Genomic DNA, 16,072 nt, shown 5'->3' with positions numbered 1-16,072 from the left:
CCTGAAAAGAAGGATGACCAATGAGATCCCTTCCTTCCTTCTCCCTTTTTCTTCTCCCTGGAGGGAGCAATTATATGATGGGACATTTACTTACTTTACAAGCCCCTACCACTAACACCACTTCTCCAGGGTTTTAAAAGATATTTTTTACCTTTGTTTTAAAAGGTTGCTTTGATTTTTATGTCTGAAAATGTGATCAAGCTATTGAACCACAGAAACTCTAAGGTCTATTCTAAGAACCCAAAACAGAGAGGAGAGAGGGGGAGAGTGAAGAATAGACAGACAGACACAAAGACAGACAGAGAGACAGAAAGAGAGAAAAGGAGGAGAGAAGGAGAAGGAGAAGAAGGAGGAGAAGAAGAAGAAGAAGAAGAAGAAGAAGAAGAAGAAGAAGAAGAAGAAGAAGAAGAAGAAGAAGAAGAAGAAAGAAAGAAAGAAAGAAAGAAATTTTTGAGGAGAATGTAAGACTTGAACCACAGGAGAGTATTCATTCATAAGACTTTCAGGTACAAGAAGGAGAAAGAGGAGGAGAAGGAGGAGGAGGAGGAGAAAAAGAAGTGAAGGAGAAGGAGAAAAGGGAAAGGGAGGGAGGGAGAGGGAGCTACATTACTTATCCTAGAGAAACAAAAAATTTGGTTTGAACTACACCAGGGGGCTTGGGAAATATTTTAGAACTTTTGAACAAGGAGGAAGAGCAGTACTGAACTATTATAAACTGGTAATGAATTCAGGATTCGTATATCTCAGGATTAAAATCACAAGATGGTAAGTAAGAACAGTAGACTGAGATGAAACAAAGGAAAGCATTTTCCTTCCACATTCCATTTTCTTGACTGCATCTAAATTCCAGTTTAAAAATAAAGCAAATCAAGCCCAGAAGGGAGAAGACATAAGCAGCTCAGAGAGGGAAAGCCACACCCCTATAAAGGAATGAGATGCTAAGAAAACAGCAACCAGTTGTATGAGCATGCTCACTGGGGCCCTTGGCTCTGTGAATGAAAACTCAGCCTGGCAGGTTTACCAGTGCTACTTCCTACCTACTTATATATTTTGCGTATAATTATATATGTACCTGTCTGTCTTCCCCAATAGAATGTGAGGTCTTTGAGTGCAGGGATTATTTTCCTTTTGTCTTTATGTAACACTAATACTCAACCTAGTGACATACATATATTGTAGATGATAAATGCTTTTTGAATGATTGATTGAATAATTGAATAGCTTGTGCTTCCATTCTTGCATTCCATTTTTCTCTTTACTCCATAGTCTATTTGGCTGGGCTTAGATGTATAGGCACATATTTGGATTTCCTGGGAAATCTCAATTTCAAGAAAGAAAGGGGAAAAAAAAAGACTTCTGGCAAGGCTTTGTCAAACTACACATGATCAATTTTGGGTTTGTTGAGTATGATAAGCATAGTTTTTTATACACACACCTCTATACACATATATATGTACAAATACACACATACATACATACATACCAGTGCTACCTCCTACATGTATGTATGTCTATATACCTACATATACATATGTATGTACTTCCTATTTCCTGGCAACTGAGCAGAGGGCTAACAGGTGTAGACTGAGTATACAAAAATATAACAGAGAAAATGAAGAGTAAAACCCATAAGAGAAGGCAAAGGTGGGAAGGACTAGGGCCAAGAGGGGACTGAAGAAGCTCCAATTCCAACCACACTGCAGTCTTCCCTACTGATGTGAGTTTGTGCCTTGCTACTGGATCTGTGTATGAGTCCAATTTATAACGTTGGATCTTTTGTGATAAATGTTTGTTATTAAAATATTTATTGGTTGCCGTGATTGCGGGCTGGTGAATTGAATCCTACTCTAGAAATGAAGTTCAGAGGTTCTGAAAAAGCCAAAAACCTTTTTTTTTTAAATTTTTGAGGGGAATGTAAGACTTGAACCACAGGAGAGGATTGATTCATAAGACTTTCAGATACAAACTTTGGTCTATTAGAGTCTAGAGCTATTATCAGTCATAGGTTACGTACTTCTTTATTTTTCTATTAGGTCCTCCTTGTGTTGATTGCCCACAGGAAGAACTTTGGCTTGTGCCACAGATCCTACCTGCTCCAGAGGTCATTTTGTTAACCATTCAAAATAAATCAATAGGAATTACCACCCACTCATCCTTCAGACTGATCTCTAACTGAATGGATGTTAGCCAATTAGGTCACTTTAGTTATCTTCTTTCCCTAATAACGTTCCATCCCCTACCAGCCTGCTGCTCAACACAGTCAGAATACTAGTATGTACTCAGAGACAGAGTCCTAATATGACTCATTCAAACACCAATTTTCATTCAGGATCCTGCTGATATCAAGGAAAAGGCCCCAGTTATCCTCTCACCTTAACAATCTAAGTCTCCCAGCCAACATGCTGGGTCACACAGTTAGAACACCAGTGTTCTCAGACTTACCCAAATAATGACTCATTTATACAGTCATTCATTCACCCTGGTGAGGTGATGGAGAAACAGATAATCTGTAGACCACTCAGTATGTTTAGGTGTCTGTGAGATAGAAGTTTAATCTTAGAGCTCAATCCACTTTAGAGATCATCTGGGCTAACACCTTCAATTTACAAATGAACAAAATAAGGGCCAGAGAGATTAAGCAATATAATCAAGGTCACAGTATCAGAGTCTGGACTAGGATAATAAGTCTAGGGCTTTTTCCACTATATCAGGCTGAAAAAAAATATTGAACAGATGTATGATACCATTAATATGCTCATCTTTCTCTTTTTATTAATATATAATGTTTCCTGGACATTAGTCTAGAGCTTAGCCTGTCTATTAGCATCCCAAAATGGAACAAGGTTCCTTAAGAGGTGATGAATTCCTCCTCCGTGGAGGCTTTCCAGCAGATTTACATAAGCACTTGTTGAGTATATTAGAATGGTAATGCCTTTTGGCTTTAGCCTGGATTACATAGCTACTTTATTCCCTTTCAACTTACAAATTCTATTATTTTGTGACAGATAAAGGGAAAGTTTCTTAAGGAATAGGGGAAAACTAACTAAGCAAGTTTGTAGGAGTAGGGAAAGACCTAGGGAGAAAATGCTGTTCCCCATGCCTGGACCATGACCCTGGGCAAGTCTCAGTTTCTTCATCTGTAATATTAGTTGGAGAAGGAAATGACAAACCATTCCAATATCTTTGCCAAGAACCCCAAACGGGGTCTGGAAGAGTCAGGCAAGACTGAAAATGACTAAACAACATGCCTGGAATATTTTCCCTCTTCATCTCTGTCTCCTGGCTCCTCTGGCTTCTTTCAAGTCTCAGCTAAAATCGACCTTCTGATCCACACCCAGAGAAAGAACTATGGAGTCTGAATGCAGATGGAAGCATATTATTTGCTCTCCTTTTCCTTTGTTGTTTTGATTTATTGCTTCATTCTCATGGTTCCTCCCATTAGTTCTAATTGTTCTTTACATCATGACTAAAGGAAAAATATGCTTAATATGAATGTATATGTAGAGTCTATATCGGATTGTACGATGTCTTGGGCAGGGAGGAAGAAATGGAGGAGGAGAAAATTTAAAACTCAAAATCTTATGGAAATGAATATTGAAAGATAAAAAGAAATCAATTTTAAAAAAGAATTCTCTACAAGCCATTCCCCAAATGATAAATGGTCAAAGGATGTGAACAGGTAGTTCTCAGATGAAGAAATTAAAGCCATCTATGGTCATATGAAAAAATGCTCTAAATCACTATTGATTAGAGAAATGCAAATCAAAACAACTCTGAGGTACCACATCACACCTATCAGAATGGCCAACATGACAAAACAGGAAAATGATAAATGTTGGAGAAGATGTGGGAAAATTGGAACACTAATGCATTGTTGGTGGAGTTGTGAAATGATCCAACCATTTTGGAGAGCAATTTGGAACTATGCCCAAAGGGCTATAAAAATGTGCATACCCTTTGACCCAGCAATAGCACTTCTAGGGCTACATCCCAAAGAGATCACACAAACAGGAAAAGGACCTACATGTACAAAAATATTCATAGCAGCTCTTTTTTGTGGTGGCAAAGAATTGGAAATTGAGAGGGTGCCCATCAATTGGGGAATGGCTGAGCAAATTGTGGTATATAAATGTGATAAAATACTATTGTGCTATAAGAAACGATGAACAGGCTGACTTCAGAAAACCTGGAAAGACTTGTATGGTCTGATGCTGAGTGAAGTGAGCAGAACCACGAGAACGTTGTACACAGTAACAGTCATGTTATGTGATGACTGATATTGATAAACTTAACCCTTCCTGGCAATACAAGGATCTAAGACATCTCCAGAGGCCTTGTGATGGAAAATGCTATCCACATCCAAAGAAAAAACTATGGAAGTCAAATTGCTGTTTTTTTAAATCTTCTGCTGAGTTTTGTTTCCTTTTTCTGATGGTTCTTCTTATTGGTTTTAATTTTTACTTACAACATCACTAATGTGAAAATATGTTTAACATGATTGTAAATATATATATAGCCTATATCAGATTGTGTGCTATCTTGGGGAAGATGGTGGGGAGGAAGGGGGAGAAAAATTTTAAACTGAAAAGTATATGGATGTGATTATTGATAAATCAAAATAAATTAATAAAAAAATTTAAAAAAAGAATTCTCTTCCCCCCAAAAAAGGCTACTTCTAATAAAAATGCTATTTTCAAATGAAGAATAAAATCTCACCTTCTGCAAGAAGCCTTTCCTGACCCCTCTTAACTGTGGTGCCTTCCCCCTGTTGATTTTTTCCTACATATCCTATATAGAGCTTGTTTGTACAGATTTATTTTCTTGTTGCCCTCTGCATTAGACTGTGAGTGCCTCAAGGGCAAGGACTCTCATTTGTCTTTCTTTATATCCCTAGCACTTAGCACAGTGCCTAACACATGCTAGGCATTTAATAAATTCTTGTTGACTGACCCATTGAAACTGAACAGAGGGAATGATCAATGGGACAAGGAAAATTAAGCAGATAAGATGTCACAAAAGAGCAACATGAAGCCTAAGAGTTGTGTGTGGCCTATAGAGTCAGGTATTGTCAAGCATACTTTACATGCTAAATAAAAGTAAAGGACCATCTGAGGTCCTTGTTTTAGGACCAGGTGACAATATAATCTCCTTCCCTTGCCAATCTGCTCTCACTTGTCAGGGAAGGATCCTCTAAATTGTGCCAATCTGCAGAGGCCCAGGGATGGATGCCTTTCCTAATACTGTGTTCAGTCGTGTCCCCAACTATATGACCCTGTTTGGTTTTTTGGCGAAGATACTGGAGTAGTTTGCCATTCCCTTCTCCAGTTCATTTTACAGATGAGGGAACTGAGATAAACAGTGTTAAGTGACTTGTCCAGGGTCACATAGTTAGTAAATGTCTGAGGCCAGATTTGAATTCAGGAGGATAAGTAGGTTTGACTTCAGCCTAGGCACTCTATGTACTTTGGCACCACCTAGCTGCCCTATAGGATCATAGCTAAGCCATACGAATTAAAGAATATGAATCTGCTCAGACAAGATTTGAATTTGAAAACAGAGATTCCCAGATTCAAATTCTTGATCTGCTACTTGGTATGTGTGTGACTCGGGGAAAGTTATGTCCTGTCTCTTTACTAGAATTTCCTCACCTGTAAAACTGAGGAGTTAAACTAGATGCTTTATTAGGTGCCTGTCAGGTTCAGATTCTATGATTCTTGTTCATCATCATCACCATCATCACCACCATCATCATCATCACCATCATCACCATCATCATCATCACCACCATCATATCTGACATTTATATGGGACTTACTATGTGCCAGGTACTGTGTTAAGCACTTTACAATTATTATCTCATTTGAGCCTTCCAACAACCCTGGGAGGTAGGTGCTGTTATTATCCCCATTTTACAATGAGGAAACAGTGGCAAAAAAAAATGGTGAAATGATTTGCTAGTGTCTGAGGCCAGAATTGAACTTAGGTCTCCCTGACTCCAAACCTGGCACGCTCTCCACTCTGCCACTTTTGTCACATTATGGTGTAAAACTAGCTAGTTTTTCTGGTGTTGTTCATTTAGTATTATAATAGGTCTTGAGACTGGAAGGAATGATAGTACTTCTTGCATTTTTCTTCTTTGTAGTATTCATTTGCTGTTGTGCTTGTTCATGTGTTAATTTCAACCTTTCTTAACTTTTTTTTTTCTCTGAAATTTGATCTGTGAATACCAGGTCAAAATATCTTTATCCATGTAATATCTGAAAAATACTTAAGTTTCTACAATCTGGCTTATAGTTTAAAATAGCTTATGTTTATATAAATACAGATATTCGGTGATTAAGTCATGGTCCCTGAAATCAGTTATTCAGTATCAGTCTTACATAAGATTTCATTAGCCTTTAAGGCAAACGTTAGTCTTGTTCTCCATTACCAGATTGAGAAAGGGTTTCCACTGCCATGGAAAGGATGTCTTAAGAAATTTGCATCACCATAGGTAGTTTCAATGATTGTCAGTTCGACATTCTCCTCTCCCTCCCTGAGTTCTTATAATCTATGTTTTTCTTATGCAAAGACTCAACATAATGGCCTAACTGATCAAACACGGTAGTCCATCATTTGCATACATTTTGCCCCGTGTTTCTATAATTTGGCTTTTAAATGATCTTTTGACTATTTATTATCAACTTTATCAAGAGGAAAAAAAGGCATCACATTTCCCATAAGCTGGCTAGTTTTTTATCCAGATCTCTAGCATTTTGGAGTTGCTTTCATTACAGTATATTGTACTATAATGAATTTTGTGATTAATCAAAAAAATGTAACTTCACTCAAATGGAGGCTCATTTAAGATTGTGGCTGTCATATTGGCAATGCCTTTAGTTTAATCATTGGTTTTTTCTGCTGTTCTCACCCTCTATTACCAAACCCTTTACTCTTTCTTGTCTACTTGGTTTCAAGAGAAAAAAAATAGCAAAAACTAATCTAGATTTAAATGATCTTATGAAGCACTACTTGATCAGTGATGGCCAATAACTTACAAAATCCCTATTTCTGATTCTTATAAATTTATTGGTATTTTGCTATTAGATTCTCTCAATGGATTTTTCTCTGCTTTAAAGTATTCAGGTATTTGTACTTGTAGCATCAAGTAAATGATTTAAAAAAAAATGAAGAAGAATTTAAAACTGTTTCTTTTGCCCTCTTGAGACTTCCCTCACACTCTCATGTTTTATGTATTTGTTGTTCTAGTTAAAAATGACCTTCCAAATGTTATCCTACTTGTCAGCCTTACCATCAGTCTGCTTTCTAGCTATGCCCTTGGCTTTGACATTAACAGTCTTACACCCTTCTGCAGAGTTAGGCCTGCATTGTAAGAAGGGTAGGAAGACCTTCCAAGATGCCCTGCATAGTACCACATACTGAGTAACTGAAAAGAAATATTTGAAAGTTTCCAAGTATAGAATAACCAACTTTGGATCAATGGAACAAAGCAACCAGAAAATAAATGAGGGATATTTGGAATCTTAAGAGAATTTACATGGAGACAGATGTTCCTTACAAAACAGATATCCTCAGGATTAAACCAAGTTTTAGAGAAAAAACAAAACAAAACAAAACAGGTTGACCTGGTAAAATCCTCAGTGATGATCCCTTTTTTAAAAAATGGTTTTTGGAACTTCTCCTAGCAATCTCATCTCCTTGCAAGCCCATCCAGGTTCCTTCTTTGCTCTCCTACCCCCTAGATAGAAATCGCTATTCACCAAGGGGGCATATTTCTAGATGTAATTAAGCCTCAGTCTTTCACCTCCCTCTCTATGTCTAATCTGTCTGTCTCTGTGTCTCTTTCTCTTAATATGAGATTGGGTATCCCTATAACTCTCGGGTTGGAAGTATACCCATAGGCCTTAATCTACTGTTAACTGCACAGGACCTTTACTTTGCTCTGTTTCGGATCTAGGATGGTTTGCTTCTCCTTATGGAGCCTAGTGGCCCTGCTGCCAGGGTCTCATCATCCAGGTGTTATATCTAGTGGGAACACCTGATCAATTTGGGCCCTACTCAAGCTCAGAATTCTCAAACTAAAGTGATTCACAAGCATCAGCCTCTTTAGTAGCAAGTGTACACTCCAGGCTGTGGTCACTCTTTATAGGACCATTGAATCCTGGTATTAAAATGGACCTTAGAAGTCATCCATGATGCATGAATTCCATCTCAAAAAATGCCTATACAAGTAATCATCAATCAAGGAATCAATAAACATTTCAACCATCTAGTCACCACTTGAAATTCTCCAGTGGCAAGAAGTTCAGTAGCTATCAATGTAGCTCATTCCTTTTTTGAACATCTGTTAGCAAGTCTTTCTTGAGCCAAAATTGGATCCCCTATAACTTTTATCTAACAAATCTATTTGTTTGGAAGATTTTTTTTTTCTACCCTCTACTAAATTCACCTTCTTTCTTTAGGTTCAATCCAGTGGGAAAGACAAGAAAAATTACTGGTGGTCTGGCCTTTGACATTTGTCTCAGCATAACACTTAGTACTATGTTTTTTACATTATGAATGTTGAATAAATGTTATTAACTAAATGTCATAAATGTTGTCCTAGCCCCAAGTCCTATATTATACTTTTTAAAAGTTTTGGCTGCCTTTTGTTTTTTAATCCAGTCACCTTTCCGATATATTCTTTCCCCTCATGGAACCCTCTCTTGCAACAAATGAAACAGTTAAGAAAAACTGACACAGTATATGTAACATTCCACCTCAGTAGCCATCCATCTCTCTAGTCAGTTAATAAGTATTTTAAGTGTCCATTATCTACTAGATACTAGTGTGTTTCATCATCTTACTTCTGAGACTATGTCTAGCCAGGGACAAAGTTTTTAAAACTTTGGGAATTCCCATGAGGATCCAAAATATATTCCTCCAGTTCATGAGACTTTATTAATCTGGCTCTTCCATATCATGATCTTAATGTTCTTAATCTTAATCTCTGTTCTTTTATTCTAGGTATGTGAAGTTTCCAGTGGATGTAAAATTTAACGAGTATAGTTTCAGTGCCCTCACGTTAATCCAAATCTTTTGACTCTCGCGAGACAAAGATGCTCAGGTATTCTCTACTTGCTTTTTGAGAAAATCTATCTGTCCTGGAGCACTTAGAGGCACTGTCAAAAACGTTGATCCAAGGCAGTAGAATTCCTTTGATAGAAACAGATAAACAATGCTATTTTTTTCCTTATTATATTCTTTTTTTGGCAGAAGGTGAGAGCAGTGTCCAGTCTTTTTCCATAGAGTTGTAAGATTGCACTGACTTCCTTCACATCTTGTTTCCATTCAGACAGGTTCACATCTCAAGAGGACAGGACATTTCAGAGACCTTCCACTAAAATACCTCTTCACTATTCTGTCTGCTCAAAATGCCAGCAACACTAACTCTGGAGGTGGGCAGAGCCAAATGATTTTTGTTTTCATCTCAAACATCTGTTCTCACAACATGTATTCTGAGAAGGAGGGTAGAGATTACAGGTGATAAGCCTTGAGCACTAATCCTTTCTTGTCTCCATCACGGGATATGGCTCGAGTCCCTTTAGCCACAACCTCATTAGTCAAAATGCATAGTGCAGCAATTCTTTTAGATTTTGTGGGTGTCTGTATGTCCAAGGGGAAATTTGTCGAAAGTTAAAGATACCTTATTTAAAAAAGTTTAAGTTTTGTCTTTTTGAAAATGGGCAAACCTTCCCTGGTCTATTGGTCTCCCTAAGAAACAAGGCAGTTAATAATAGCACAGGATTCTGTGACTTGCACTATTACTCAGAGAAGAACTAGAGAGCCAATCATCATCAATAATGGAGAAAAGCATTATCATGAATACTGCCAAGCTGCAGAGAAGCCAAATCAACTTTTGTTTGGCTGAGGGTCCAATAGTTTGTTGGTGTTGGTTCCCTCCCAAAAATGTACTTTCCTAATTATACTTTACTTTGGCTGACATAGAAATTATTGTACATTCTCTGAACTTTGCAAATTTGGTGAAAGAAAGCTGAAACCATATCTAAGGACAGGTAAAGGGACAAATTTCTGTTTTAAATAATACTCAATGGATTTATGATCATTAATTTGGATGTTCCCTCCAAAGAATAAGATCATAATCCATCCAAGCTTGCCCATTTTGTGGGAATCTTGTATGTGTCCTCCCATAAACTGGGGCTCACTTAACTTGCTAGGGATCTTCCTCACTATCTTCTGACAATGTGATATCAGTGTAGCATCCACCTCTCTCTTACCATGTGACCAGCTTATTTTCTCTTCCTATCACATTTTCTGCTGATAATATATTTTACTTCTTCCTGTTATTCACAATTCCTCATTGTTTTATGATATGGCCTGATCACAATATGCTTATTTATTTCCTTGTTAAGGGCAGCTAGATGACGCAGTGGATAGACTGTCAGGTGTGGAGTCAGAAAGACTCATCTTCCTGAGTTCAAATCTGGCCTCAGATACTGTGACTCTGGGCAAGTCACTTAACCCTGTTTGCCTCAGTTTCTTCATCTGTAAAATGACCTGGAAAAGGAAATGACAAACCATCCCTGTATCTTTGCCAAGAAAACCTCATACGGGGTCACAAAGAGTTGGACACAACTGAACAACAATAATTGTTAAATTCACTAATAGTTTTTTGGACATTATATTGTTCTATGGACCACAGCTAAATAGCACCCTCAATAGAATAATATTATTAAAAAGATGGAATCATTGTACATGTATAGCCTATATCAGATTATATGCTATCTTGGGGAGAGGGGAGGAAAGGAAAGGGGAAAAATATAGAACTCAAAATCTTGTAAAAGTGAATCTTGAAGGGGCAGCTACGTGGCACAGTGTATAGAGCACCAGCCCTGAAGTCAGGAGGAACTGAGTTCAAATCTGGCCTCAGACCAAACACTTGACACGTACTAGCTGTGTGACCTTTGGCAAGTCCCTTAACCCTGATAGCCTCACCAAAAAAAAAAAAAAGTGAATCTTGAAAACTAAAAATAAATAAAAAGAAAAGAAAAGAAAAGAAAAGATGGAATCATTAAAGTAGCTTTCAAAGTCCTGAAGGCAATCCAACCAGTGGTGTCAATTTGTATCATCTGTCCCAATTACATGTAAAAATACAATGCTACTATTACTAATAATAATAACCACTTATATAGTATGTTATGACTTACAAAACACTTTACACAACATTGTTTCACCTGATATAGAGCATTAAGTTCATTTAGCAATGGACAACTCAACCATCAGGGATCTCGGAGCAAGCAAGCTTAATTTCCACTGCTTTCTGTTTAGAAGAATCCAGCTATATCAAATTGACTCTGGAATCAAATTTCCAAATAAAATGTTGGTATCAGGAAGAAAAGACCTCCAAGTTGCCTTTATAATGAGGAAAATATAACTATTAAACTCTTTAAACCTTCAGGACTTTTTAATCATAACTCCCCCCATCCCCCAACCCACCCAGCTCATTAAGATTTTATTCAAATGCTCGTCAAGCATACATTCTCCTGGGCTCTGCTTTTCCATTTCAGTAGCATGGAAATCACATAAGGCAGGAGAGTAATTCAAAAACATTATTGAGCTGAATCACTTTTGATGCTGCTAGAAGAGTTCTTATAGAAAATGCACCAAGAGCTACAGTTCCCTAGGGATGCCTGCAATTCATTCCACAGGAGTTCATCACTTCCTAGCTGATGGCTTCAAAATGCTGATTTTATTCTAAGTTTCAAGGGCACACACAAAGATTTTTTTTTAAATCTAATAGATCTATATATTAACTTTGTAGACTCCTTGGGGGTCCAGACGCTTTAGAAGATTAGTAGGGACATACAGCAATTCATTTTTAGGCCACTATATAAAAACTCATACAATCTGTTCACAAGCAGATATCTGTTTGTCTCTTATGGCAAGGAAAGTCTGAGTGGAAAAGAAATGACTATACTTGGTTCCACCTCTAATAAAATGGAACAGAAGGATTTCCATCATAATAAGGTAATGGCATTTTAAGATTTCTTAGCCTAAGAAATGATTCTTCACCTCTTTCTCTTCTTTATAGAGATGGGGGATTATGGGTGTGGAATATCTCACTTGCCATCAGACACAATTGATGTGTTATTTCATTTTGTGGAACTGCTTTTTTATTTTATTTTTTTATAATTTAAATTTTAATTGATAATTCACTGCCATCATTACAAATATCAGTTATTGTAAGTGCTGTGCTATAATGATCCTATAAGAGAATAAGAGATACTATAAGAGAATACTGAAGTGAATAGGTCTATTTGCCCTAAAACTAACTGCCCCCAGAAAGCTGTACTTTTTGAACTATTCTTTTTATTTTATTTTTATGGCATTTATTATCTTTCCTCTCCAGAACCTCTTCCAATAGAATAAAAAACTTCTCACAATAAATACATGGAATCCAACAAACAAATTCCTACATTGGCCATGTAGAAATATTTATGTCTCCTTCTGAATTAGCTATCTAGCAGGAGATGGATGTAATGATTCATCTTCAGTCCTCTGGATTGGCCCGATTTAAACTCAAGAAAGGCCCTGCACACTATCCACTGGGCCACCTGGGTGCCCTAATCATACATTGATGATACTAGAGCATATTTATACTTCAAAATTATTACTGCTTATAATAACATTAATATATACAAAAGTACTTTAATGACAATCTGCAATTTGCTGAGCACTTTGAAGTACACAAAGAAGCTGAAGACTTACCCTCAATGCATTTGTGATAAGACTAAGGACATGAAACATTATCAAATAAAACAATAGAATGAAAGGAGCAGCTTTAGCCTGAGGCACCTCACTGGTACAGTAGATTGCTTTCTGGTCTTGGAGTCAAAGAAGACTTGAGCTTGACTTCCCACCTCATACTTACTAGCTGTGCCACTCTGAGCAAATCACCTAGTCTTCCTGTGCCTCAGTTTCCTCATCAATAAAATGAGAGTATTGGCATCAAAGGGGGTCAATGAGGTCTAAAGTAATCAGGAAAGGCTTTGTAGGAGGTGAGACTCGAGAAGGTCCTGGAAGGACAGGTAGGATTTGAACAAGTATAGTGGAGAGAGAAGCGCAATGATAGAAGTGAAGGCAACAAGGCAGGAATGTGAATGCCCTTTCCATAGAAAAACAGAGACCAACCTGAAGGTATGCAATTTGGACATAAGGTTGAACTCTGAAAGCCAGGTAGAGCAATTAATACTTGATTTAGTAGAAAATAAGAAGTTAGTATGAGATGAAAACAACATATATGCACTACCTATCACATCCTAAATTGTGATGACATGTGAAAAACTAGAAGTTGGACTAATATTTTATATCTGATATAGCTGTTAGCCCTTAGAGTTGAAGTAAAATTAGGAAGATATTTTTATTCTGGTTCCAGCATTTAGCACAATGCCTGGAACACAGTAGGTGCTTAATAAATATTTCCTGGATTGGATTGGAAAAGAGTAAAAATCACCTTGTTGTACCTTGTTCGAGTCAGGCTGCTGCTTTAAGTTTTGAGCATGAATTTTAAGTAAGACATTGACAAGCTGGTGTGTCCAGAAAAGGGTGACCATGTTGACAAAGGGGTTTAGAGATCATTCCATAGTAGGGATGGTTGAAGGAACCTTGAGAAGAGAAGACTTAGGGGAGTCATTGTACCTGTCTTCAAGTATATGAAGAATTGCCTTGTGGAAAAGGGGTGACACATGTTGGGCTTGGCGCCAGAGGACAGAACTAGAAGGAATGGGCAGAAGTAGCGGAGATGCAAATTTAGGTTTAATGTGAGGAAAAAATTTCCCAACAATTAGGGCTATTCTCAAGTAGAATGGTCTGCCCTAGGAATCAGTATGTTTTTCTTCATTAGAGATCTTCAAGCAAAGATTGAATGACAGCTTGGAGATGTTGTAGAGAGATTCCTGTTCAGGAAAGAGTTGGGTCAGATTGCCTGTGAAGGCCCTTCTAGCCCTGAGGTTCTGTGGTTCCTACTGATAATGCTTTCCCATCTAAGGTTACTGATCTGATTTTACATGGTATTTAAGGATGATACTTCTCTGAAAGTAGCCTTGACTAAAATCCTGGATCTGCCATTTTGTGACCTTGGGCAAGGCATTTAACCTCTTCTATGGCTCAGATCTCTGATAAGGAAAAATGGAGGGGGGGGGGCTTAGTCTAGAAGGCCTCTCTCTAAGCTCTAACTCTATGAACCAATAAATTCTCTTAGACCACATTCTTATTTATAAAATGGATATAATAACTACTGCCTTGCCTATATCACGGGACTGTGGTAAGGAAAGCCCTTTGGAAACTGTAAAATACAAAAAACAAACATGTAAATGAGATCCATTATTATTTTAACAGAAATTTCATTTTAGAGGTTGGCATAATAATTGTCTGCTGCTAAATATGTGGTTTCTAAAGTACCACTAAGTACATAAAAAGGTACCTAGTGGTTTTATGCATATGTGAGTGTATCTTTATATATTAAGTATTTATATATCTTGAATATGTGTATATGTATCAGTAAATAAATATATAACATTATATCTATATCTATATTTATATATCTGTATCTAAACATAAATATATGAATAATATATAAATATAAATATATCTATATCTATACGAATATATGTACATATATATATTTCTTATTGGGAAGGCAGGATGGTGCTGGGAAAGGCATCCTGCAGAGGACAGGATTTTATCTGAGTGTTAGAGACAGCCAGGAGGCAGGGGTGAGAAGGGAGGGCATTCTAGGCATAGAGCCAAGTAAAAGGCACAGAATTGGGGAAAAAAAAAATCCACATTTGGAAGAGTAGGAGGGTTAAAGCAGAGAGTGAAGGTGGTCACTCTATTAACAGCTGTCCCTATCCCCAATAAACAAAATCCCTGCCTCCTTGGTCTAGATTTCCTTCGTGCCTGCTGCTTCTTACCTTGCCTTCCTGGTAGAAGTAGCTTTGCTCCTTGGGGCCCAGGCGCCTGGGCGGGATGTAGCTGAACTCCGACAAAGCAGAGACGGGCGGAGGCTTGGGCTTCACTCTTAGCCTGTCCTCAGTAATCTCCTCCTCATCCTCCTCAGCCATGCCTCCTGCCTTCTCAGAGGTCCTCAAGGCGTCCCCCCGCCCCAGCAGCAGGAGAAATGGAAAAGGTTTCTGCGTTCTTTGGTTACTAGGCAACCGCTGCAAAGTAGCATTCCAAAGAGGCAGGCGCACAATTGGAGGAGAAGGCTATGGGCTCTTTTTCTAGGTCCTACCCCTCTCCCCTCTTTGCCTCGGGGCGAACTTGTAGGATCCTAGACCTAGAGTTGTAAAGGACCCCAGAGACCATCTGGCCCAGTGCAACCCTGTTATTTTACAGATAAGGAAGTTGAAGCTCTTAGAAGTTAGGGGGCTTGTACAAGGTTACACAGATAGAAAGCATCAGGTGGAATTTGAACTTAGTTCTCTGATTCCAGAACAAGTTCTAATGCTTTCACAAGAGTGGAGGGTGTACTTTCAATTTATAAATAGGATGCTTCTTCCTTTTCCTCTCACCTCACAGTCTGTTGCTATTAGGTAATGAGGACCAGTTTCAAATTCAAAATCTTTTCCATTTATTCTTTGTCAGCATTTCTGACTACTGATCCACGCTGAAGGTGAAGAGGATGTTAAAATTATTGTTGTCGTTCAGTTGTTTCCAACTCTTCGAGATCCGTTTTGGGGTTTTGTTGGCAAAAATACTGGAGTAGTTTGCCATTTCCTTCTCCAGCTCATTTTACAGATGAGGAAACTGAGGCAAACAGGGTTAAGTAACTTGCCTAGGGTCACACAACTAGTAAATGTCTGAGGCTGGATTTGAACTCAAGATGAGTCTTCCTGATTACAGTCCTGGTGCTGTATCAACTTCCCCACCAGCTGCCCCATTAAAATTATTACTGCTTGGTTAATTAGAACACATATGACACCCTCTTCTGTCAAAGCAGTGGGTTCAATAGACCACTGCATCCATTTCTAAGATGCCTTAGAAATTATAGTATTTAGAGCTGTAAAAGGCC

The 16,072-nt window shown here is 37.9% G+C and overlaps 1 protein-coding gene across 1 annotated transcript in view; it reads right to left on the bottom strand.

The window, feature by feature from the left end:
* The window catches only part of CUNH5orf49 (chromosome unknown C5orf49 homolog), a 19,625-nt gene extending 4,436 nt beyond the window's left edge, over positions 1-15,189 (bottom strand). Inside the window, exon 1 of the mRNA XM_027869140.1 lies at positions 14,973-15,189. Coding sequence (XP_027724941.1) covers positions 14,973-15,122 — 150 coding nt within the window. The 5' untranslated portion in view covers positions 15,123-15,189. The remainder of the gene's footprint in view (positions 1-14,972) is intronic.
* Positions 15,190-16,072: the final 883 nt, after the last annotated feature.

Source organism: Vombatus ursinus, unplaced genomic scaffold, assembly GCF_900497805.2.
Source record: "Vombatus ursinus unplaced genomic scaffold, bare-nosed wombat genome assembly UNPS02014791.1, whole genome shotgun sequence".
Classification (NCBI taxonomy): domain Eukaryota; kingdom Metazoa; phylum Chordata; class Mammalia; order Diprotodontia; family Vombatidae; genus Vombatus; species Vombatus ursinus.
The sequence above is the reverse complement of the archived record's forward strand: the minus strand, read 5'-3'. Positions and strand labels throughout refer to the sequence as shown.